Here is a 25,552-nt window from a genome sequence, read left to right as displayed (position 1 = left end):
CTCAGCATTATTCTAGGCAAGAGAGTTCATTTGCTTGAAAATTTTTTAAAGGTGAAACTGTTGTTGTTGTTGTTATGTGCCATCGAGTCGCTTGAAAGGTGAAACTAGAAATCTATTTTCTAGTGACGAAGATCAGAGAGTTGAAAAGTGCCTTTTCAGTAGATGTAAAAGATACTTCTCTCACAAGAATGTTCTTGCCTTGCCTTTGTTGTTCGCAGCCTGCACAGGTGCCATGTGTACTGACTGCGTTGAAGTTAGGCCTGGTCTTTCCAGTGTTGTGCCTCTGTATTTCATTGTTCATTACAGGTTCACGCATTAGCCGGGGCAGGGGGAGTAGACAACCTGCTCATACTGGATCTTCAGAAGTACAAAACGTTCACTTACAGCATTGCAGCGTCTGGAGGAGGAGGTGTGAACATGGGTTCCCATCAGAAGTGGAAAGTTGGCGAACTTGAGTTTGAAGGGCTCATGAGAACTTTGGACAATTTGGTAGGTGAAAAGTTGAACATAAAGTTGGCTCTCCTGTCCAGAACTTTGAAGGATGCTCCCTCCTGTCTGTCTTTGATTTGGAGATGGGTCCCTTCCTACTCCAAGAATACATTTCAACCCCACAGAGGCATTCCAGTGTTAGTTAACCAAGTTTTTTAAAGGGCCAAAAAGTAGAACATGCAACTGTTATATTAGCCTGTGCCCTCTTCCACAAAGAGTAAGTGAATTCAGATGGCTTTCAAATCCAGGAACAAAGACTGAAATGAACACTGAGATTTGGTTCTCGAGAAGCCATTTGAGAGGTAGAATTTTTCTGGTCAGCAGTTTTGAAATTACCTTTTGCAGGTGCAGTTGTTTGTGGAAATGGCTGTGTCAGCTGCAATCAATTTTAACAAATCTTGAAATTCACCTAATTTCAACCGTGGTGTTATATAGAGTTTATGTGGAACTTTAAAGAGGCCTCTCCCTTATTTTTCTTGTAACAAATTGAGTCTTTTTTAATAATTTAAAGTCATTAAAACCTTGTTTAAAGAGTTAGAATCAGGGTGCCTGCTTGAACATGTTTGATTGCTTAATATGAGTGTGGTCTTTCCTTCTCTTAGGGGTATAGAACCGGCTATGCATACAGACATCCCCTCATTCGAGAGAAGCCACGGCACAAGAGTGATGTGGAAATCCCAGCAACTGTGACTGCCTTTTCCTTCGAAGACGATATGGTGCCCCTTTCACCTCTCAAATACATGGCACAGAGGCAGCAGCGTGAAAAGACAAGGTGGCTGAACTCACCAAACACTTATATGAAAGTCAATGTGCCTGAGGAGTCTCGGAATGGGGAAACCAGTCCCAGGACCAAAATCACGGTAGGCCACGATTTTACATCATTTGTGTTTTCTAAATATTCTCTCTAGTTATGCATGAGTTGCTTTTTTTTTTATCTCAACAATTTTGGAAAGGTAGGTAGAATGTAACAATAATATTGTCACTCAGTTATTAGGTATATAATTTCTGTCAGGGTAGTGTTCTAAGTGTTCTACATTATCTCATTTAATTTTTCTAATAATTCTATGAAACAGACAGGATTTTCCTCCCATTTTATGTCTGTGAAAACTGAGGCCCAGAGGAGTTAATCAGTTCTTTTTAATCCTAGTAAACTGACGGTGGAACTCTGTTCTTACCTGTTACGTCCCAGTGTTGTTGCGTCGTCCCCAATTCATGGTGACCTTGTAGGAGGAAGTAGAACTGCCTCACAGGGATGCCGAGGCTACATGGCTTTACAGAGGCAGAACTGCTCTGTCTCTCTCGTGGGTGGTGGGTTCACACCGCGTACCCTTATGTTAACAGTCGCGTGCTTAACCACTGTGCCGCCTGGTAGTGCTTCTGTTGCGCCACCTAATTAGAAGGTTGCATGTCCACAGTACATGAGATGAAGTCCCACTGGCCTCACTTCTGAGGAACATTCTGCCTGTATTTCTTCTTTTTGAGTTGTTTGTTGTTCTGAAAGTCCATGGTCTAGTCAGTACTTTTTACCCACACCATAATTTGATAAGCAACATATGATAGGTGGAGGGAAAAAGTTTAAATTGTCAGTGATTTCATTTCACTTGGATCCACAATCTATACCCATGGGTGTAGCAGTCAAGAAATCAAACAGTGTTGCCTTGGGAAAATCTGTGGTCTCCAAAGTGCTGAAGAGTAAGGACGCTGATTGAAATCCTCAGGCGTGCCTGATCCAAGCCAGGCTATTTTCAATCACTTTGTATGCATCTGAAAATTAAATAATGAATGAGAATGACAGATGCAGCGTCAAGGCCGTTGAAGTGTGGTGTTGGAGAAGAGTACTGGATATCCCATGGGCTGCCGTCAGAGCAAACAAGCCTGTCCTCAAGGAAGTACAACCAGGCTTCTCCTTGAAAGGCAAAGGTGGTCAGACTTCACCTCAACTTCGGGCATGTTGTCAGGAGAAGCCAGGCCTAGGGGAAAAAAGACATCATATGTGAACAGGTGGAGGGGCAGAGAAAGACAGACCCTCGAGGAGATGGATTGACACAGTGACTGGAGCATTGCCCTCTGACTGTGTTTGACATATTTACAACAGCACGTTAAAAAATTCCAAAACGGAAGAGTTTAATTAGTAATTGAGCATATTCATGTGAACAGTTGGGAAATTTATTTCATAAGAAGTGAGCACTGATTAGGAATCTCTTCCTCACTAATAGGAGAGATTGGCTAACTGACCTCTAATACACCACTAAGGGAAATGCTTTAAAAATGTGCTCCACCCCTACCACCATGAGTTCATAAATTTTTACAGAAGACTTCTTACTACATAGCTTCATTCTAGAATTTTTATATTATTCTCAGTGGATGAAAGCAGAGGACTCCTCTAAAGTGAGTGGTGGAACACCTATCAAAATTGAAGATCCAAATCAGTTTGTTCCTTTAAACACAAACCCAAGCGAGGTACTGGAAAAGAGAAATAAGGTAAGAGATGATTTTCTGTGGCCAGAGAACACATTTTTTTTTCTGTTTTATGATTCGGTTACTAGCAAATTAATACCAAATTCAAGGGTTTGAATGCAGAAGAATTTCAAATTTAATTCAGGGTCATTTTTAGCTTGTATTGGCTTATATTTCGCTTGCATTTATTACTGTGTTATTTAGCTTGTATTATTCAGGGTCATTTTTAGCATTAACTCTGTCTGTCAGGGTTCGGCTAGGTAAGGAAGACATATTAAGCATATTTCTGTCTTTAAGAGTTCTAGTATTTACAGATAATACAGTTCTCTAACAGTTTAATAGAAGTTGTTAAGACTGTAGAAGAGGATTTCATGGAGGTGGGAATTGAAGAAATTCTTAACTTATGGTAGAGTAATCATATTGTGAGCTCTTGGGGCAGAAAATATATCTGCAAGTTGCCCCTAAAGACCTTATTGTTACTGTTTTTGAAATTCAGATTCGGGAACAAAACCGATATGACTTGAAAACAGCTGGACCCCAGTCTCAACTCCTGGCTGGCATTGTCGTGGATAAGCCTCCATCTGTAAGTTTGTGAAGCTGTTCGATCTTCATTTTCAGTCTGCCACACCCATATCATTACTTTTCAATATGAATATTTTGTTTCTACCAAAGTAATATAAGCACCGAGTTTTAAAAGTCAAATAGCTCACAAGATTTAAAGTGCTAATTCCCAGGGACTTTCCAGTACCCAAGGGTAAGGACTTTTTCTTCTTTTCATTCCTTGTATCATTTACCTTTTTGTTTGTAAAGATGCGTCTGTATGCTGATTTTCCTTGGTTAATCATTTTGGGACCTCTCCTATTTTTTAAACTTCGTACTATGAGTAGAAGTTTGCAGAGCAGTCTCTGGAGTTCATTCAGCCATTCACATGCGTTTTGTTTGATGACGTTGGTCCCAGCCTGGAGTGGTCGCTTCACAGACCAGCTCATCCTGACCATTCACGTGTCTTTGGCCTCTGCCGCATCCTGTTTCCTGTCCCCACCTGTCCTGAATCATGTATCTTTGTCCTCTTATTTCACACTGTATCATCACTCTTCCCACTCTCTCTCTCCTTGCTTCTTGTTCCTGTTCACCTTTCCAGCCTCTCTTTTCCTCCATTTGACCTCCATTTGACTGGGTCAGTGCTGCCCTTGGGATCTTGTATGGTTGACTGTTCTAGGGACTCACTGCCACTCTGGTATTATTGTTCATTGTTCATCTGACAGATCTGGTTTTAGGCTACAAGTTGTACCACAGGGGTGAGTCCAGCCCAGCCTCCAAGAGTGGCTGAGGGCCGTAGTCTTGGGACCTCCCCCAGCCTCTGTCAGACCAGTGAAGTCTGCTGAGTCTTGTTCGACTTCGCTCTCCCACTCTATCCGGCACCCTTTATTGTGAACCCCTTTCAGGGCGGTGAACAGTGATTTCGGGGCTCCGTCTAGTGCTTTTGGTTATGGAAATTGAGGTTCTCAAGGTCTGTTAGTGCTGTGAGCTGTTCCCATGAGTCTTTGATTTTCCTCACTCTCCTTCAGAAGAATGAGATCCGTGGTTGCACCTAAGATGACCACTTTATGTAGCTTTTGTGGCTCTCAACGATATAGGGTATAGAACGTTGTATTTGCAGACTGTTAGGCTGACTGCCCGTGATGTTCCCCGACAGTGGCCTGGAGGTCCCTGACCAGTGCTGACTCCTTCACTCAGAGAATTTGGTGAGGGTGAAGAAATCCACCTAAGGTTCCTCCCTTTCAGCTCTACTGTATATGTAGATATGCTTGCACCACATACAAGTGCTCATGTTGAAGTACCACTTGCCAAACCTCTGCGTGATCACTGGAGAGAGGTACTGTGCCGAGAAACGTCAGAGGGAGAGGAGGACCCTCAACAAGATGGATTGACAGTGACTATACCATGGACTTGAGCGTGACAGATTGTAAGGATGCTGCCGGATAGAGGGGGTTCAGATCTGCGGGTCAGAGGGTCCCTGGGAGTTGTAATCAACTCGACGCCACCTAACCTCATATGTGATCCTGGACCTTCTGCTGTGTCTCTTGGAATCTCTGTCATCAGTTAGAAGAAGTGCCATGATTTTCTGTGTCACTAAGAGAGAAAAGCACTTTGCATTCTAACTGTAGTAAACTGTCCATTGTAAGATGAATCTCTGTTTTAGAGATGTGAAAACGTGTCAGTGGGAAAGGGGGCATCTTCATGTTCACGAAAGACAGTGGTGACTTCTATCATGAAAGAGGAGAATTCACCCAGTTTTTATTTGACCTGGTGAAGATTTTTTTTTTAATCTGCTTTCTGTGTTTATGTTATTAAACATTTACTGCCGAGGCAGATGGTATAATATTATAGTTCCTCTCTTTTACAACCCCCACCCGAAGAGTTAATTACTCCCTCTTTTTTTTCATTGCCTTATTGTGTTGAGCACCTGGCTTGGTGGCACAGCAGCTAAGCACTTAGGTCCTTGCTGAAAGGTTGGCGGCCTCTGAGGAGAAAGGCGGAGCAGTTGGCTCCCATGAAGCCTCGGACTCCCTAGCACAGCTCCGCTCTGCCTCATGGCAGGCCTGCGAGTCAGAATCTGCAGCAGGTGCCTGAAAACTACCATCAGGAGCTTCCCCCCAAATTTTTCTGCAGAAATAGAAGATCCCTCTTGCCGCTCTTTTCCGGGAGGTCAGAGGAGGGGACAGGTAGTCTCGCAGTCGTTCGTTCTGGACTGGTTACACTCCAGACCGGCTGCACAAGCTCATCCGGAGCATTCATGTGCTTCTGCCTCCGCTGCATCCTGTTTCCTGTGTCCTCTTGTCCTGAATCCTGTGTCTTTGTTTCTGTGATTTGGTCTTTGCTCGTGGAGCACATCCTCTCCTAGGGCTGAGAAGGACACGTGGGAGGCAGTGGTGTGAACTGACTTCTTGCTGCCCTTGTAGGTGTGCAGGTGGTTAGAATTTGACAGCATCGCCTCTTTCCTCTAACTCTGGACCGATGTGAGAAGGAAAGGAGACCATTGTGATTCTTGTACCTTTGTGTGTGCCGTGGCCTTGATTTGGTTCGATCTTTTCTTTGTCCTGCTGTTTTGAGATTTTATCTGAGCGTTCTTGGAGCTCTTTTTTGTTCTTGTTGCTTTGTAAATGGTCATTCATCTACATCATGTTGCATTTACGTGCATTGTGTTTTCTACCATGATTCATATATGTTGTATAAACAAGAAAGAGGGAACTTGGACAAAACAAAGACAACTAAGGGTACTGAAAAGAAGCTGGAAAATTATTCCCTTAAAAAGTGAAGAAAAAATACTCTATCCACACAACAAAGACCAAACTATAGTAAGGGCGGTGGGGGGGGAGCATTCAAAGAATAAGAACTTTTCACAATTCTTTTTAAAAAATAAATATGAAAAGTCAAAAGGCCATGAAAAGTTAGAAAATATAGTAAGAATATCTCTTAGAAAACAGGACAAAAAGATGAAAAGTCGGAATGAAAAAAACCAAGTCAGTCAAAGAGATCTGACATCCAAACAAGATATCCTAAGAGAAATTAGATGGGGAGGGGAGACCATGGAGGAAACAACACAGAAATGCTCAGTTCTGAAGGGTGTAATTTAGTGGATTAAAGGCGGTTACTAAATGAAAAGAACAGGAACCGCTTCAAGGAGTTCTGGGGGTCTAGTGGTAAGCAGCTGTGTTTCAATCCAAAAAATACACGGTTCAAATCTGACAGCTGCTCACCAGGAAAAGGTTGGGTGATCTCCTCCTGTGCAATTTGCTGCCTCTGAAAACCTGCTGAAGATCAGCCATGGGTCAGTTCTGTCTCAGAGGCACACAACAACAGCATGTCCATTGCAGCAGTATTCACAATAACAAAAAACAGGCCAAATGCCCGTCAGCGAATTAATGGGTAGAGAAATTGTGGTCTTTTCACACCATGGAATACTATGCAGCATTAAAGAGCAATAAATTCATAAAATGTTACACACGTGTGTAACTTGCCTGCCACCCCTGTTCAGCTGTTCCTCTCAGTGGTATCTAACAGCTCTAGTTACTGAGTCTCACCGGCCCCTGTGTAAGACAGGTGAGCTGCTCTCTCAGATGCGGCCTTTCCTAAAGGACTTCGGCTTCATCCTTCTCGGCTGCTACCCCTTATTCTGCCTCCTCTCCATCCTCCAAAAACGCGTTAACATTTCTCATCCTCTGTTGTCTATTCACTCGTTACTTTGTCCTCAAATGTTTATACAACGTTCTCACTTGTCCTGATGACTATTACAGCAGAGTGTTGAGGAGGCATCAGAAATAATGCATGTTTTCCATCTGCCAAGTTTAACTGAAAGTCCCAATAATTCCTTTCCTGGAGAAAAAGAATGAGTTTGTTTTCACAGTTTCCTTTTTCTAAGTAGTTTCTTTTTTTCCTTTTTTTTTTAAGCAAAGCCTTTTGGTTTTTTAGGCTGATTCTTAATTATGTAAAACTTACTAGAACTTAGCATTTTTTTTCCCAGAAAGGGGGTTATTAGATTTGACCTATACAGATTCATTAAGGAAACATCCTGTTACATTTCTTTGGCTCAAAAAGTCCAAAAGTATTAATTTGGAAAGGATATTTTTATATTAAATCACATTGCTTTCTCATTTCTTATGATTGTTGTAAAGTGAGGTGTCACAAACATATGAATATATGAGTATATATATTTCTGTGTCTATATAGTTACATATATATGTAATATGCACACAGAGATCTTATAGAGAGAGAGAACAGATAGATGGATATTTGTTGTTAAACAAACTCTTTTCTTGAAAAGACCATGCAGTTTGAAGAGGATGATCATGCCCCACCCGCTCCTCCCAACCCCTTCAGTCACCTCGCAGAAGGAGAACTTGAAGAGTATAAGAAGACAGTCGAACGTAAACAACAAGGCCTGGACGGTGAGTTCATTTTCAGTTGAAGTCTAGTCTAACTGTGCTTTCTAACAATGTTAGTGCCTTGATTTGGATGATTAAAGAAAGCAGCCAATATTTGTAAAGAATTGTCCTTTTTGTAATCAGATGTTCTCTTTCTTCTTTCCCATTAGTGAGATAGTTGAGATAGAAATACAAAGAACTGTCACAGGCTATATATCTTAACAAGTAGAGAAATAACTTTTTGCCTGTCTGATTGTTTGCTTTCCGACACAGTTTAATGTATTAGCTAAACTAGATGATGCCACATTAATAGGTTTAAACACAGCACAGTAGATGACAGTTTTCACTTTTCATTTTAGAGTAATTATAGATTCACATAAGGGACTCTGGAAAATTATAGATTCACAAGTTTGTGGTTTTAATGCTTAATAAAATCATTCCTGAGCATGTCAAGGTATCAGTTTTGCAATTTCAAAATAAAAATGTGAAACAGACTGCTAGTATTTTGATGTGACCTTCCCCAAGTACTTGACATTCTAATAAGGTTTAGTTTTCCCAAGTTCAGAACTTTTAATGAGTAGTCTATTAAAACTGAGTGGGGAAATGTTAATGAAAACCTCTCGGCTAATTGAATACTAACTTTTTCTCTAGAATAAATTTTTTGTATCAGGGTCTCTATTCTGGGTCTTTGGACAGATCCGTAATATACATGAGGGAAGAATATTAGGCGGAGGGCAGGAAGTCTGTAACCCCAAAAGAGAGCGGGAGCCTCTGCTTTAAGCATCTACATCAGTCAGTTGAAAATCTGTTTTCAAGTTTAACCTCAGGTAAAAGAGACAGCAGTAAAGCCTGTTTTTGTCCCTATAGTCATATAAACAGTCATTTCCAGTGTGTTAGTGCCAATGTCACAAGAGGGAGTCGTCTTGATTTATTAATATAATAAATGCTTTAAGTGATATTACAGAGTTTGTTTATTAAAACATAGAGTTGCAAATGTGCTGGTTTTCTCTTTTGTAAAATGTCCCTCTTTAATCTCTTATTTTTTTGAAAGCCTAAAGATGCCAGGTAACAAACATTGCACCCTAGGACCATCATCTTTTACGTAAACTTTATGGTGTCACCCACATTCATTACGACTTTCTGGAACAGCCCACTAATACTGCTCTGACAGCAATCACTAATTGGATTTTGCTCAGAAATTCTGCAAAGCATCCTGGCTCATTCTTAACGTAGCGACATTGGAGAGGCTTATAAATCTTTTTTTATCTTGGTGCTTAGTATATTTTTATTTTCTAACATTTTAGCAAAAGCTCATCACACATATTATTTGCCTGGGCTGCCAGTCGCTGTGCCTCCTTTGTTAGCCCTGTGTGTACGATTAGCACTAGCAGCCAGAAATGTTGGTACTTTAACTTCCTTCTAATGAATTACTACTGCCGTTTGCGATAACTGAGCATGCTCAGCTAATTGCTGAAGAGTTCATCATCTGTGTACGCAGTCACCTGATGTGTGTACTAACCGCTCTGACTTCTTAGGCTGCTTTGTTTTGTTTTGCATGGCTTTTAACTAAACTCTTCTCCAACAGACGCTGAGCAGGAATTACTCTCAGATGACGCTTCATCTGTTTCACAAATTCACTCTCAAACTCAGTCACCGCAAAATGTCCCCGAAAAACTAGAAGGTATTCAATGGAATTTCCCATAACATTCATTCGTGAGATAGTCTTAAACGTCTACTCCTTTGTCCTTTATGTTCATGTAAGAAAACTGAACACTTGAAGCAGTAAGTTTGTTATGAACTTGAATTGGGCCTTTTAATAGTTTTGAAATTTTTTAAAATAAATAATATGCTACTTTTGTTCAGCATTCTTGTAGATTTACTTTAAACTAGACTTTAGTCAACCCATCGTTCTTAAGAGTTTGTGGACTTTATTTGTCATAAGGCTTCCAATCAGAAACTTGAAATCTTTTTCAATTTTGGTTGCCAAAAGATGCCAAAACTAAGGAAAATTACAGAGTCTCTTTCTGATACCTATTAATTTTGTTTACATTGAAACTAATGTAATCAAACTGAAGCTGTCTTGATTTATACTCCCTTCTCATAATTTATGAAAGTTAGATTCATGTTATAAATCTCTACTTCATTAAAATACCTATCTTCACTGGAGTTCAAGCAATGCCTTAATACATTGATAAAACATTTTAGTTTTGTGAAATTTAGCAGAGATGTTAACTATTTAAAATAACAAGAGCAAACTACCTTTTGTAGAAAACCACGAGCTATTTTCCAAGAGCTTCCTCTCCATGGACGTGCCTGTCATGGTGGTGAACGGCAGGGATGGTCTGCACGAGGTTGAGGATGAGCTCGCAAAGCGAGTGAGTCGGCTGACCACGAGCCCCACTGTTGAGAACATCGAGATCACAATCAAGTCCCCAGAAAAAATTGAAGAAGTCCTGTCGCCCGAAGGCTCGCCTTCAAAATCACCATCCAAGAAAAAGAAGAAATTCCGCACTCCCTCGTTCCTGAAAAAGAACAAAAAAAAGGAGAAGGTTGAAGCCTAAGTAAAAATCTTTTTTATATAATTATCATTCTTACAATGTGACATTGCACATTTAAATACCACGTTTAAGTTGATCGTTAATATGCAGTGGTAGATCAGATGAGGGGTAAATAACAAACTGGACTCTTGAGAACTGGAAAGAAGTTTTACTAAAAGAAAAATATTGTGAAACAAAACTTGCAAATTCATCTCTCACTTTATATATCCAAAAATGGCTTTTAATTTTTCAAGACTTGCTGGTTTTAATTAGCTCTGCCCTCATAAGGTGATGCTACAGTCCACCACAGAGCAGTGGTGTGAATGGGTTCAGCCCTTCTCCATAGTATCTATTGGAAAGAAGTTACCAGTGAGCAAGAAAGAGAATTTTTTTCTTTCTCGACGATTGTCTCGCTTGGTAATCAGATGATAGTTTTTTTTTATTATGATTATTGACTGTACCTAGTGAGTCCCCATTGTTTCAATGGGCATTAACAGAAAGCTTTAAGAGCTTCTAAGACAAGCATCTATATAGCATTAGTGTACACTGGCACATAATATTTTTTTAAAAACTAAGAAGAGATTAATTTGAAATTTTACTCATTGTATAAAATTTCTCACCTGAAATAACTTTGTTTGCCAAAAAAAAGAAGTCATTTTAGTAAAATATAATTTTTGAAAACTTCCTTTTTTATTAGTTTAGAAAGCCCCTTATTTTTCAACAAAGGGGATTTTGTACACATAACATGGATTATTTAGTTTTAACTGGCAAAAGAAATCCAATTTTTATATGTTGAAATGTTTGTATACCACTCAGTATAAAAAGTGTCATATTAGCCAATCATTAAATAGTAGAGCATATTCGAGGCACTGAGTACACTTAAATATAATTTAAGAATCCAGGGAGTTGCTATGAAAAGGGGATAAGAGCATATAAAAGTATAACTGGATTCATATTTGAATCTGAAAATGTATTTTTCTCTTAGTATTGCTAATGAATGGAGAAAATCTCCTGTGTAACCAAACAAGAGGGAGACCGTGAAGGGAGGCAAAAGGTGGGACACGAAGTGAAGCGCTCTAGTTTGATAAGGACTCCTCTCCCAGTCATGAGAGAATTCAGTGTGGTTTCATGGAAACATGTCCTACAGCTCTAAAACCTAGTTTCTTTGCCAAAATTAATTTGAGTTTTTAAAAAGGTCAGGTTCTTTAATTTGTGTATCTATAGAGGGCAGCACTCAAAGAAAGCAGTGGGTCTCATCCCACCAGAGAGAAAACTACCACTTTTTTGATTTCTACAAATCTTTTTCTCTCTTCAGTTAGCGTTCTTTCTGATGTAAATACAGATTTAAACCTAGGCTTAATATAGTACTCCCTCCTTTTCCCACGTGATGTTACAAATCAGTGTAAAATCAGTGATCCCAAATGGCCCGTGGGTAAAAATGAACTCAAAATGTTTCATGAGGGTGAGTTGGCATGCTTAAAAAAAAACAAAAACGTTGATTACAGTGTGTCCTGGGCCGGTTCTGTTTGACTGTGAGTATGGTAATGCCAAGTTGCACCTGGAAATGTCATTCTAGATCTCACTAACTACTGGAGTCAGTGTTTGAATCTCTTAGAGGAGACCTTCAGTTGCTTAATTCTGTATCTGAGAATTTTTTTTTATGTTCTACACCATTTATGTTGTATTACAACGTATGTAGAAACAGTAACCTGTGAACTATGCTTTTCCATAACTTTTAAAAAAATATATATCTAAATGAATGCATTCTGCATAAATATTTTTAAACGCAACAGTGATCTATTTGCACCTTTTGCTAATGCCTCTATTTACTTGCTTTGGCATAAAGAATGAGCCAATGAACCTCTGTGTCCTGTGGAAAAAAAATGTATAAATGTTATCTGATATTGCTCTTAGATGTAATGCTAATTAATGTTAAATCACAAATAAACAGTATTTTAAATAGATGGCTTTAACACCGGGCTTTCAATTCAGGGTGGTTCGTTCGCTTGACTACTCAGTAGTTTTTTTATACTTAGTAAACTTTGAGTAAACAACATAGTCTGAATCAAGTATGTTCTGGCAAAATTCTTTTCAAATGAGTTAAAAATTAAGTATATAATATTCTAATTTCCACTTATTTTAGGAAAAAGTATTTCCCCCATGAGTACTTACCCATCTTGTTATAGGATTTGATGACCTTCATGGTCCCTCTGAAAATCTTTCCAAGACAGGGTCCTGTTCCTGTGTCAGTATTACCATTCAGACTAGTCCAAGTAGGTTATTAAAAGATGTTTTAGAATATGTGCTGAGAATGGGTTTGTCTGTTGTGTAGATAATAATATAACAAGAAGTACAGAAAGACAAAGTAGTTCACAGTCTTAACCACATTAACGTTTTTTTCCTTCCTAATTTGGTATTTCTTTCTAGCTTTTGTCCAATTTATGAATTTTCTACAGTGTGATAATCATGATGTGACTTTAATTTCAGTTCTGAGCAGTTTTTTTCTACTTAGTATAGCATAAACCAACTTAGAAGAGTTTCAAATGAAAGTCCTGATATGAATTAATGTTTTCTCGAGGGTTCCCCCCCACTTGGTCCTTAAAATAGAGTCAAGAAAGGAAATTATGTTAATTGAGGGTTCTAGTTAATCAAAATTTTTACTGTAATTACCCATTATAAAAATGAAGGGTCTAGGCAGAGAAGAATACATTCATCGTCTTAGGCATATTTAATTATTACTTTGACTTGTAAATAACCCTGTGGTATAGTGCTGTTTAAGAAAGATGCTTGTTTCAAAATTCCCTCCTGTAAAGCAACAAAATCAGTTATCCTCAGTTCTGACTTAATTAATACAACATGGGGGGCTGGAGAGGAAGAATGTCTATGCCTTTTCCTCTGTTGGTCAGTATTTTCATTCAGCTGGAAATAAAAAGGTGATGGTGGGAAAACTTATAAAACCATTGGCTTCCCTAAACATTGCTTCTTTTTTGCATAAGCATAAAACACATAAAGGTAAACGGGTACCTTTTTCCCCTCTTTATTTTAAAATCAAGAGTAAAGTTTATGTACTTACACACCTTACATAGTTTAAACTATTGGCCAACTTGGGGGGTTTTTAAGAACAGTTTTTTCTGTGACCACTAGAGGGTGGAATAGACCTAACAATCCAGTCTTTGCACCCTTTTCTTTCTTGGTCTGTTGGCACCAACCACCGTGCTTGTTATGAAATACCTGAAGATGGGGAAAGGACTTCCTTATCTGTTATTGTCCATCATTCTCCTTGCTCTGCTGCAGTCCCGTTTCACTAATACAGAGATCTCCAGCCGTGACGATGTCATTCGACTGAAGAATGTATTAAAAAACATTGAGGCATGATGTCAGAAGAAAGCTTTAGAGAAACATTCCTTGCAATTCTCATGCTCTTGAGTGTTAATACAGAGTCCCTTCTTCAAAAATGTGTGTGTGTGTGTGTGTGTTTACTGAGGAGCTAATCAGTAATATCTATCATTTATTGATCCCTTGATATACTAAATATCATGCCAAGTGCTATTCATTCATGTATTACCTCATTTGCTTTTTCCTATCCTAACAAAGCAGATGATATTATTCCCATTTTTAAGATAGTAAGACTAAGGTTTGGAGAGTCTGAGGAATAGGTGGTAATTGACCCACAGAGAGTTCGGCTTCTAGAATACCCAGTACCATCTCTGTGGCATGTGTTGTACCAATGGACATTTTTGTGAGTTTTTCTAGGAGATAGTCCTCTTTATGATAGAAGTTCAGCGATGGTAAATTCATGGTTTATAAGATTAAATTTGGTCTAAAACAGATTCTTTTTTATATATAATTATGAAGGCTTTAATAAATCACCTCAAGAATGAGTAAATGGCTTGTTGACTTAAAGTAAGAATGCCCTGCGGTGACAGCAGCCATGCCTGGATGCTTCACCGTGACACCTTGAAGACAACCTGTCTGTCTCCTTTTGCTTAGGACTCAACTAAGACTTGAGAAGATACCTGTTCCCTTTTTTTGCCCTTCAATATTGGACCAAGAGAAGACTAAGGAAATAGTTTCAAGAAACTGTAAAAATATCTTCATCTAGTAACAGAATCTAAAGTTATACTTAGTGTGCTTGGAAGTGAGTTTTCTTTAAGAAGAAGCCTTAATGTGCTTGTTGTGGTCAGAACAAGAATAAGGGGTTTTTGGTAGAGAGGGGGTGCAGAAAAAGAGTTTGTAAATTTACATTTCAAAGGGGCATCATTTCTAAGAGATGACCATTAGGGGGCAATGCTAAGTCTAAATTTAGGTTTATTTTAACTGAGAATTTCCTTCAAAATATCATTGAACTTATATGCATTTACAGAGGTAGACTGTCCAAAATTGAAGAATATTTGTAGATTTAAAATTCTATTATTGCCCCCATGAGTGTGAAATCTTCATAAAACTAGATGATAAGACAAACATTTAAACTCTTTGAATAGTGTGCTTCCAGATATATTTCACTCATGACTTGATTTTTTTAATTTACCTTTTATTTTTATATTGATTTGCTTACAAAGTTCGTATACGTTTGGGCCATATTATCCTTAATTCACATTGTATTTTATACAATCATTCCCATTTATTATGTTTTATAAAATTAATCACCACTGAACTATGCCCACCATTGACCATTTTTATGTAAAGAACAGTAAGTGTTTTAGGATTTGCTCAGCTCTGTACTGTGAAAGCCATAGTCAGAAGATAAATGCACAGGACTGTGCTCCAATAAAACTTTATTTACAAAAATATGTGGCAATATGTCATCCTGCAGCCCACAGTGTAGCTGAGAAAATGTCTTCTCCCTGATTACATGGCAGAATTCTGGCTCCAGATGGCTATGCTTTCATAGAATTCTGCAGTAACTCAGTATTTTTGGGGAGGCTTTTATGATCATTGCAACCTAAACTTTCATAAAACCAGACTAAGAATATTTGTCTTTCCTTCTAGAGTTTATCTCCATTGACCTCACACTTACCAGATATCCTAGAAATAGCAAAGATAGCCTTGGTTATGTTGAGACTTTCATGTGCTTGATTGACAGCAAAAGCATGTTTTAGAAGTGTGTCTGTCTCTCTCTCTCATTGCCACCAAGTTGGAACTGACCATCCAGCATATTTTCAGAGGCTGTAAATCCCAGAAGAGGAGATCTCCCATCTTTCTGCCTTGGAGCAGCTAGTGGATTTCAACTGCTGGCTTTTGGATTGACTGTGGCTTTTGGATTGACTGTGCCAAAACCCTTAAGATTAACTGTAATTACACTAGAAAAGTGATAACTGTAATAAGTAACTGACATTTATTCACAGTTTAAGAAGCATTTATTTTCCCAGTACTACATTTCTTCCTTTCAGTTTAATTATCTTGTTCTGACTTAAGAAGAATCATTGCTTTAGAGAACTTAAATGTAAAGTTCATAGGAAACGAACCAGAATCAAAGCAAAAGTCAGCATCACATACTTCACTTCTGGACAATTCCTTAAGGGATTCCCTTGGGAACACAATGAATTGTGACCTAGGAATTGATAGATAAATAATACAGTTTGTAAAAGTTCTTGGTAAATGAGTATTTAGAATTTTTTAGAAATAGTTTTGTACCATATGCACACTTAAACCTGTACATTATAATCAATTGTTTTTCCTAAAAACTCAAGTCTCTGAGATGCTGTGAGAGTCTTTTGAGTATTCTCACAAGTTAATTAAGTTGCTGATTTTCCTACGTGGAACCTGTACTTAAATGTCATTTGTACCTCAGCTAACAAACTGGAATATTTTTCATGGCAAAAAATTTTATATTTTATCTAGCAGAAAGATGGCTATGTGTTCAGTCCACAATTATTTTTAAGACCTATATAATTGCTGGTTGAATAAGCCATTGGTGAAGGTTGTTGATTAAGCCAGTTTTTATTTTTGCACAGACTACCTTTGGGTTTGTCATTCTCCATTGCCAGCCTTGACCTTGCTTATAATGATTTTTAAAGCAACAACAAAAACCTCCTTACAATTTGAGTGTGTTAAACCTAGTGACAGTGGCTGTTGTCACTAGGCGAGCTAAAAGTCATGTCTTAAAATCAATAGTATTGATTTTATGAATCTATCTTGGATGTGCACTGAAGAATATTAAATTTCTGATAAATCCTCCCCTAAAGTTTTTCCCGAGATGGTTTTGAAATGGCAAATAAGAAGAGTGCTGTCATAGAAACCTGTAACACCAGGTAAAAGGACTTGTCAAGGTTCTTCTCATTGTCTACTTCTGTCAGCTTTTCCCCTCAAAAAGCTAGGAAATGTGTAAGCCTTACAGGAAGACTACTTTGGAATACTAATTAGTTGGACTTTATAGACCAAACTATGCCCCACTTAAATGATAGTTAGACTTGAGATTTCCAAGAAAAATGTTGGATTTCCCAAAACAGTAGTATCCTAACAAATGGGGGCAGGAATGAGGAAGTCATTTCTGTCGATCATAAAAATGCGGGAGTTAAGAGGTAAGACTGAGTTCCCTCCATAAGAGTAAGGAAGTAGACGGTTCTCCTGACTACAGTTACCTTTTCCATGTTGAAGGGAAAAAATGTTAGTGGTCCTCCCAGGCTGGGCCCAGAGCTCCAGTGCTGTGAGACCCCCTTTTTAATTATGTACCTGCCAAGTGGTCTGTCTTCACTTATAATTGAACTGTGTTTTCTTTTCTAATAGGAATATAGGTTTTTTCCCCCAAAAAGCAGTAGATTCTGACAAGTTCTGCTGAGCATGGGCTGTGGAGGAAGTAGCTACACTCGAAAGCTCACCACTTTCCTGTTGTGTAATGTGCCAGGGGTTGGATTTCAGCCATGACTGCTTAGATGGACTTTGACTTCAGTGTGCTTGACCTCTGCTCAGTTTTACGACAGAACAGGTAGATACAACCAGTGTGTTGGCAGTCTCAGACAGCCTCTTCCCCAGGTATTACCTGGCCTGACAGGTGAGGGTTAAACATTACTTCCTACTTTATTTCTTTATTTTGAAATGTTGGCTTCCGTTGCTGGAACAGAATAAAGCTCTTTAGGAGTTCTTAAGACAACCAAAAGTGTCTTGTAAACATCTGTTTAGTATCTCCCAGGTCCAGGGCACCAACAGGACATGGAAAGTGAGAGGGTAAGGGATGAGGAACCCAGATGTGTGGGTATGGCCAGTCTTTTAAAAGAAATTGTGTGGTAGTTGAGATGTTTAATTTTCATATATCTTTAAATAATGATTTTAAAATAGATGCATGAGTGAGTGAAAGAGAGAGTGTGTGTGTGTGTGTGTGTGTGTGTGTGTGTGTGTGTGTGTGAATAGATACAGACTCATGTCCTCACTTTAACCCTTTAGGTTAATACTGAACAAGAGCATATGCACATATACTGGTCGCGGTCAAGCTGAGCATGACTCAGTTAACTGCAGAGGGATGGGGCAGGGCTGGATGGGCCAAGCTCCAGGCAGAGTCAAGGGTGAGGGGAACATGTCAGCTGGAGCTAGAGGTCCAGCCCATCAAGTGAAAACGTGGAACCTGCAGGCCTTGACAACCAACCAGACATAACCTGGGAAAGTAGTCTGCATTGGGGATGTTTACGTTCAAATCAGAAATCCAGGAGCATAAAAACAAGGCTTCAGAGGTATCGGCACGGGCGGGAGCCCCAGCCACTGGCCAAACCCCGAGAGCAGCGCTTCCTCGACTTCCTGTGGGACAATGGCAACATGAAGGCAAGACCTTGGGCTCCAGGAGTGGAGTCCAGGACAGCATTCTTCAACACAGGAGTTCAGATGGAAGGAGAAAGGCAGACGGAGACGTGGCTGTCAGAGGTATATGTGGTTCTCATACTCGGCGCCATCAAGTCAGAACCCACTCAGTCGCCCTTTTAGCGAGTTATCGGAAACTGTAAATCGCACAGAAAGAGAACCTGTTTGCTCCCTTAGAGCCTCCTGTGATTTCAGCTGCCAGAGATGGGCAGGTGTCGGGTTAGCCGTACAGCCTGCTACATACTGCCACCAGAGTTCCCCGAGATGGACAGATAGGTGGATGGACAGATAGATGGATACGTGCTACCCAGCAGGATCCCAGAAACAGGGTTCTCTGACCTAAAATGCAAGCTTGTGACTGGCATGTGCAGAGATGTGACTTGATGCTTAGTGTGACCCTGAACTCGGAGCTAGGGTTCCTCCTGCCTCATCAGGACTAGTTCTGGAGATTACAGCCCAAGGCCTTAGTGACCTAGTGGTAAGAAGCTGCACTGCAAGCCCAAAGGCAAGCAGTTCAAGGCCACCAGCTACTCCACAGGAGAAGGATGGGCAATCACCTGTGCTGTTAACTGCCTCTGTACCCCTACGGTCCACAACAACAAAGGACTCAGGTGGGCCCCACTGTAGAAGGACAGTGAACAGGGACAGGGCCTGCCCTAGCTTTCCCAGTCGATGCAGCCCCCCCGCCCCCCGCCCTGTGGTAACTGGAGTCAGCGAAGCGCTGTGAACTCAGGGAAGGGACCTGCCCTAGCTTCCCAGTCGACCAGCACCCGCCCCCCCCACCGTGGTAACTGGCGTCCGCAGAGCAGCAGGGGTGAATTCTTAATATTTCCCCCAGCCGAGAAGACTAAAGACTAATGAACGGGGGCCAAGTGCTCCTGAAACACTAGCTGTAAACATGTTCCTTGGAAATGAAATTTCCCTGTTGGGAGACATCATTCTAGTGTAGAGAAATTAGCCGCACTGATGCCTCCTCAGTCGCCCTTGCAGGGGTCTCTCTAAGGCCCCCCCTCCAGAGCACTAATTGAGTAGATGGGCATCGAAAGAGCGGTCTTTGTTTCCTCCTCCTCCTCCTCGGGTAAATGAGGCTTTGATACTGGACTTAGGAAAAGAGCTCTCTTTCCACACTGCTCATCCTCCACGACCCTTTGACTGGGGAGACAGCTTTTTCTCACTGGCTCAGGCCTGTGTGGATGGCTTGGGCCGCACTGATGCAAAGAGCACTCATTGCAGTCACTGTCCCGCCATGAGCCTCTGCTGGTGAGCTTGACATCCTTGGGTCTTTACCTGTAGAAGCTCAGGTCTGATCTCTTCTGGGGACCAAGCTGTCAATGTCATTCAGGCTGCTCCTCCCGCACTGTCAGCCCTCTGTGACACTCCCCTCCCCTCCCCGTGCTCCTGGCAGCGGTCACCATCCGCTCCCATCCCGCCCAGCTCTGCAGGCAGGCTTCCTCCACCTGTTCTCACTAATGGGGGCTGTTCCTCTCCTCAGAACATCTCCTGTCCTTTTCCAAACCCCAGTGGCACTTTAGGGTCACACCTCGTTCTGTCTTAAATTAACATTATTGATTATGTATCTGTCTCCTTTACAAGATTGTAGACTCTGGGAGAGCAGAGATTGCACCTTGTTCATCTTTTTGTCCTCTGCCATGGTTGGCCAAAAATAGATGCTGCGTTTTTACTCCTTGTGATGGGCAGTACGGTTCATGTGGATGGCATTCCAGTTGTATATACACAGTCTCTCATCTCTTAAATAGGAAGTGAAAACCCAGCCAGCCAGTGCCATTAGTATGATCTGTAGGGGGGAAAAATAATAGCCACAGTTTGCCAAGGTCTTACCATTGTAAGCATTACACTAAATATTTCAGGTACACTTTCTCATTTAATTCTCAGTCCTGCACTGAGTTATCTCCACTGAAAAGAAACGGAAACGTCGAAAGAAGTTCAGTAACCTCTCTGTAATAGCACCATCTAGTACAGTAGTAGATCTGAGACTCGGCCTCTGGCCTCTTCTTGCTGCTTTGCCCAGCTATTCACCCCTGCGTCCTTCTCACAGCGGGTGGGAAAGTCAGGCAGTTGGTACAGCCTGCAGCAGTGTCCTCTCCAAGATGTCTGCTGATGAAAGTGGCTTCTAGGTGGTGGTGTTAAATGCCATCAAGTCGCAGGTGACCCTATGAACAAAAGTCCTCAACACTTGTGTGACTTTCATCCTCTCTCCATGTTCATAGGGTTTCCAGAAACAAGCTATTACAGAAGTGGATGCCACTCCTGCTTTCAAGCTTGTTTTAATCAGGGAGCTACACCGAGCACTGTCCACCATGGGTAACCATTCTTGCATTTGACACATCAGGGTCACAGTGTTCAGCTTCACAGCAAACACAAGTTTCCTCTGTACAGCAAGTGGACAGACCAAGGCGATACGACCACAGGGCTGATGGGTGAGGAAGAGTTTAACCAAGAGGCCCACTAGCACCCTCTGGCCCACAGTGCGAAGGGACTTCAAGAGCAAATATATGGGATTTGGAACTCGAGGGTAACTTTGGATAGAAAATGTTTTCTAATTTTTTTTTTCAAACCCTAGTACAGGTATCTCCTCCAAGACGATGGATTGACACTGACTTCGGCAGTGGGCTCTGGTGTCTCAGAGGTGACAAAGGTGTCACAGGATAGGGCAGGTTTCAGGTTGGCTGTCCATAGGGTCACTGTGAGTCACACTCAACAGCACCTAACAACAGTGTGGGTGTGTTTACTGGGTAGTGATGAAGTTCCTACAGCCTGATTAAAGTATGGGAGGTTCTTGTCACCCTCACCTCACAGGTGAGAAACTGAAGCTTGCCCAAGGTCACACAGCATGTGGACAACTGGAACTGAAGCTTCAGCACCCCACCTCAAGAGCTCACCCTCCTACAGCCCGATCCCCAAGGATGGCCACTTCTCACCCTCTTAATCTGCCAGGGATCCCCACCAACAAACGAATGCATAGAGAAACTGTGGTGTATTCACATGATGGAATACGCTGCATTGAAAACTAAGGAACTCATGCAATAGTATTCTAAATGAGTGACCCTGGAGGACATTATTATGAGTGAAATATCTCAGTCGCAAAAGGACAAATACTGCATAGTGCCACAGTTGTAAAATGGAACTGACATTGGCGTTGAGGGGAGACTGAAAAAGAGGGAATAAATAATGTATACTGCATTGAAACAGATGAGGGAGAGAGCTGTTTAAAAGGGATATATGATTAGGTATTACTGTCATGACGAAGGCTGCATAGTGGAGTGGTCTTGCAGGGAGGGATTGTATAACAATGTAAAAATTTTACTTTTCAGAGGGAAGAGAAAATGGGGTGGGGAGAGGGGAGGGAGAAGAGTGCAACAATGAATTAATGGAAATTAATAAAACCTGCCATGGATCTCCAGAGACAGTAGCCATCAGTTAAATAAACTATTGGGTTATGCTGGATTATATTTTTTTTTCCCAGTCAGTTCAGTGATAGAATGTTCTAGCGATGACACATGTATTTCCTTATTAAACATTTTTACCACTAAATGCCTAGACATTTCCACATTTGAAATTACTGCAGCATTTTTCCTTTATCCAACAGAAAAAATCATTATAATCTAGTAGTTCAGCCTTATGCTTTGGAGCCATAGAGACCCGAGTTTGATTCCTAGCTCTTCTTTTTCTATCTTCATGGTCTTGGACAAGTTTTTAACTTTTCTGTGACTGTTTTCTCATCTGTAATATGTGTTGCTACTGTTAGATGCCACTGAGTTGAGTACAACTTATAATGACTTTATTAACAACAGGTCTGAACTCTGTCCTATCCTGTGCTATCATCCTCATTATCTCTGATACACTTGAGCCGATTGCTGCATCAGTCTACCTGGTTGAGGATCTTCTTTTTTTCTGGTCTGCCATCTACCTTTTCAAGCATGATGTCTTTCTTCAAGGAACAGCCTCTCCTAACATGCCCAAACTATGTGAGGTGAAGCTTTGCCATCCTTGCCTCCCAGGAACACTCTGGCTGGCTTTTCTCCAAGGCATATCTGTTGTTTTTAGCAGTGCATGGGGAGTATACTGTACTCTTCTCTACCACAACAGCTCAAAGTCAACTTATTCATTGTCCAGCTGTTAGGTGCATAACAAGTGACTAAAAAGGACTATGGCTTGGATCGGGTGCACCTTAGTCCTCAAGCTGACATTATTGCTCCTCAGTAATTTGGAGAGGTCCCTGACTTGACCAGTGTAATACATCTCCTGATATCTTGAGTCCTGGTACCAAGGGTATTGATTGTGGATCCAAGTGAGATGAAGTCGTTGGCATTTTCATTCTTCACCTATCATCGTATTGCCTATCAGGTTGTTGTTGTTGTTGTTGTTATGTGCTGTCGAGTCGCCTACGACTCATAGCGACCCTATGCACAACGGCCCTAAACCCTGCTCTATCCTGCGCCAACCACACTGTCTCTGACACTCCCATCCCAATTGTCCCAGTCACTGAATCAATCCACCTCATAGAGGGCCTTCCTCTCCTGCGCTGTCCCTCCACCCTCCCAAGCATGATGTCCCTCTCCAAGGACCGGTCTCTCCTCACTACATGTCCAAAGTAAGTTAGACGGAGCCTCAGAATCCTTGCCTCCAAGGAACCACCCGGTTTAACCCTCTCCAGGACAAATCTATTTGTTTTCCTAGCCGTCCATGGTATTCTCAGTACTCTTCTCCAACACCACAGCTCAAAGGCATCAGTTCTCCTTCTATCCTCCTTGGTCATTGTCCAACTCTCTGATGCATAACAGGTGATTGCGAAGACCATGGCCTGTATCAGACGCACCTTAGTCTCCAGAGAGACACCACTGCTCTTCAGCACTTTGGAGAGGTCCCTAACAGCAGACTTTCCCATGGCAATGCGCCTTTTAATTTCCTGGCTGCTGGTGCCAAGACTGTAAGCCTTGTGGTGCCTATTAGGTAAGGTTATAATATATATAGATCTTAGCAAGGGAATGCACAATCAGTAATGCTTCCTGAATATCCCAAAAGAACAGATATGTTTTGACAAAAGTGCAGCCGGAGTGCTCCTTGGAGGCACGCGGGCAGAGCTCCATCTCTGATACTTTGAGCCTATTGCTAGGGGAGAGTATTCCTTAGAAAGGGACATCATGCTTGGAGAGGTGGAGGATTGGAGAAAGGCAGACCCCCAGTGAGATAGATCGACACAGTGGCTGCAGCAGTGGGCTCAAGTATGTCCGAGATGGTGAGGATGGCACCGGGTAGGACAGACAGGGTTCGGGACCGTCATTCAGAGAGTCACTAGGCGTTGTACTTAGCAGCACCTGGCAACAATATTATTATTTGCTTAACCAACTAGGAGAGGACGCATATTCAGAAGAAGATTCCCTCTCTGTGCTGTGGGTTTGAAATGCCCCTCCTGTTCTTTACAGAAGTGTTTGGGTAACTTTGTCAGGTTCTCAATTTTGGGAAGTGCAAGCCAGCAGGTAATGAGGAATGTGCTGATAATCCTGTGTAATCTGCCCTTTTCCAATAAGAAACTTGGTCAGGGGTGAGGTTTGTGCCCTGAGAAAGTGATGGGTGAAAGACTTGGCGATTCTTCTCTTACCAAGGGTAAGTCCAGAATGGCACCTTGGTGGCCAGTGGGCACAGTTAACCTCAGGAAGCATCCTGGATAGACTTGTAAGGATTTGTGTCCTGTGAAAGCAGCCACATTTGAGCTCTTGCTTCCAAGCTCTCTCTACCCTCAAAACCCCACTATCATCACACAGAGGGAGATTTGGTGGGGGAGGAGTGTTAGCAGTCTGGAGGCTTCAGGCCCCAACTATTTCTTCTTGGGAATATAAAGAAGTCTTCCTTCATGAACAAGCTCAAATTGTGCTTCATGTTTTTTGTTTTGTACATTGGGACGGTCCCAGCCACAGGGCTTAAGTATTCTGGTGGTCTTCTCCAGATGCGCACCTGTCAGTCCTGAACTAGATGCAGCATGACTGAGAAAATAAAGAGACTTAACAAGAACTCATGTACTCATCATATAAAGGGACTGGAGGGGCAGATAAGCTGGAGGGAGAGTATGTAAATGTTTTAATTAAGTGTAGAATTCTACAGTTTGTGGAACCCTTATTCACTGTTGGTGGGAATGTAAAATGGTGCAACCACTATGGAAGGGTGTATGGCACTTTCTCAAAAAGTTGCAAATAGAAATACCATTTGACCCAGAAATTCCACTACTGGGAATTTACCCTAAAGAAACCATAACTGCCACCCAAGCAGATATATGCACACCCATGTTTATTGCAGCTTTGTTCGCAATAGCAAAGAGCTGGAAGCAACCCAAGTGCCCATCAACAAATGAACGGATAGAGAAGCTCTGGTATATTCACACAATGGAATATTATGCTGCATTGAAAAACAAGAAACTAATGAAATATTATACTAAATGCGTGACCCTGGAGGACCTTATGCTGAGTGAAATATCTCAGTCACAAAAGGACAAATATTGCATAGGGCCACTGTTGTAAAACAGGACTGACATGTTGAGGGAAGACAGAAACGGAGGGGAGGATATATTCCATTGAAACAGATGAGGAAGAGAACTGCTTAAAAGTGACATATGAATGGGTATTCTTGTCATTACAGAAGTCCAAAGTGAAGGCTGCATAGTGGAGTGGACTTGGGGGGAGGGATTGCATAATAATCAAAGAGTTTCTTTTCAAGGAGAAGAGTGAATGGGGGGAAGGGGTGGGCAGGGAGAAAACAATGAATGACTGGAAACCCTAAGTCTCTCTAAACTTTAATTAAAATTATTTTTTAAAAAAAAAGACCTGAAAAAAAATTCTACAGTTCGGTACTAATTTTCTTTTTCAAATGAAACAACACATTCATAGAGAAAGGAGAAGAAAGGCCCGAGTAGGACTGTGGAAGACGGGAAGCTGTCAAGCAAAGTGCAGATATTTTCCTGTGAAACAGGCAACAGATAAGGGATGAGATTGCACCTTGTCAATAGGAGGAAAACTTGCAAGGACAGGTAACAATGGTGCGGTCCTGAGTCCCTGCTCTCAGGCCGCACCACGTGGTTAGAAGTGATGGGCTCATGGGGGGCGTCAGGTGCTGCCGATTTACTTTTTTTTTTTTTTTTAGTCATTTCAAATTTGGAACAAGAGAATGTTAAAAACCCAGAAAATTCTAAAATTCTGATAGTTAGGGAGACTCCCTATGTGTGTTTAGGTAATAAAGGCAAAATACCCAACAAGACCTGTAGAATGCTACCATCTGTATAAAAAGGGCGGAAATAGAAATACTTTCAAATGTATCTTTAAAACACCCCAGGGACTCGAAGCTAGA

The 25,552-nt window shown here is 41.2% G+C and overlaps 1 protein-coding gene across 2 annotated transcripts in view; it reads left to right on the top strand.

Moving 5' to 3' along the window:
* The window catches only part of ADD3 (adducin 3 (gamma)), a 139,450-nt gene extending 128,276 nt beyond the window's left edge, over positions 1–11,174 (top strand). The window contains exons 9-15 of one of the 2 annotated variants that reach the window (XM_006879946.1): positions 307–489; positions 1,092–1,349; positions 2,851–2,970; positions 3,443–3,529; positions 7,772–7,895; positions 9,457–9,552; positions 10,140–11,174. In XM_006879946.1, coding sequence (XP_006880008.1) covers positions 307–489; positions 1,092–1,349; positions 2,851–2,970; positions 3,443–3,529; positions 7,772–7,895; positions 9,457–9,552; positions 10,140–10,432 — 1,161 coding nt within the window. In that variant the 3' untranslated portion in view covers positions 10,433–11,174. The remainder of the gene's footprint in view (positions 1–306; positions 490–1,091; positions 1,350–2,850; positions 2,971–3,442; positions 3,530–7,771; positions 7,896–9,456; positions 9,553–10,139) is intronic. The other variant, XM_006879947.1, reaches the window with a different exon arrangement.
* The last annotated feature ends 14,378 nt before the right edge of the window (positions 11,175–25,552 follow it).

The sequence above is a fragment of the Elephantulus edwardii genome, unplaced genomic scaffold, assembly GCF_000299155.1.
Source record: "Elephantulus edwardii isolate Elephantulus edwardi_28Jun2011 unplaced genomic scaffold, EleEdw1.0 scaffold00006, whole genome shotgun sequence".
Lineage (NCBI taxonomy): Eukaryota > Metazoa > Chordata > Mammalia > Macroscelidea > Macroscelididae > Elephantulus > Elephantulus edwardii.
This window is presented reverse-complemented; position numbering and strand designations above follow the sequence as displayed.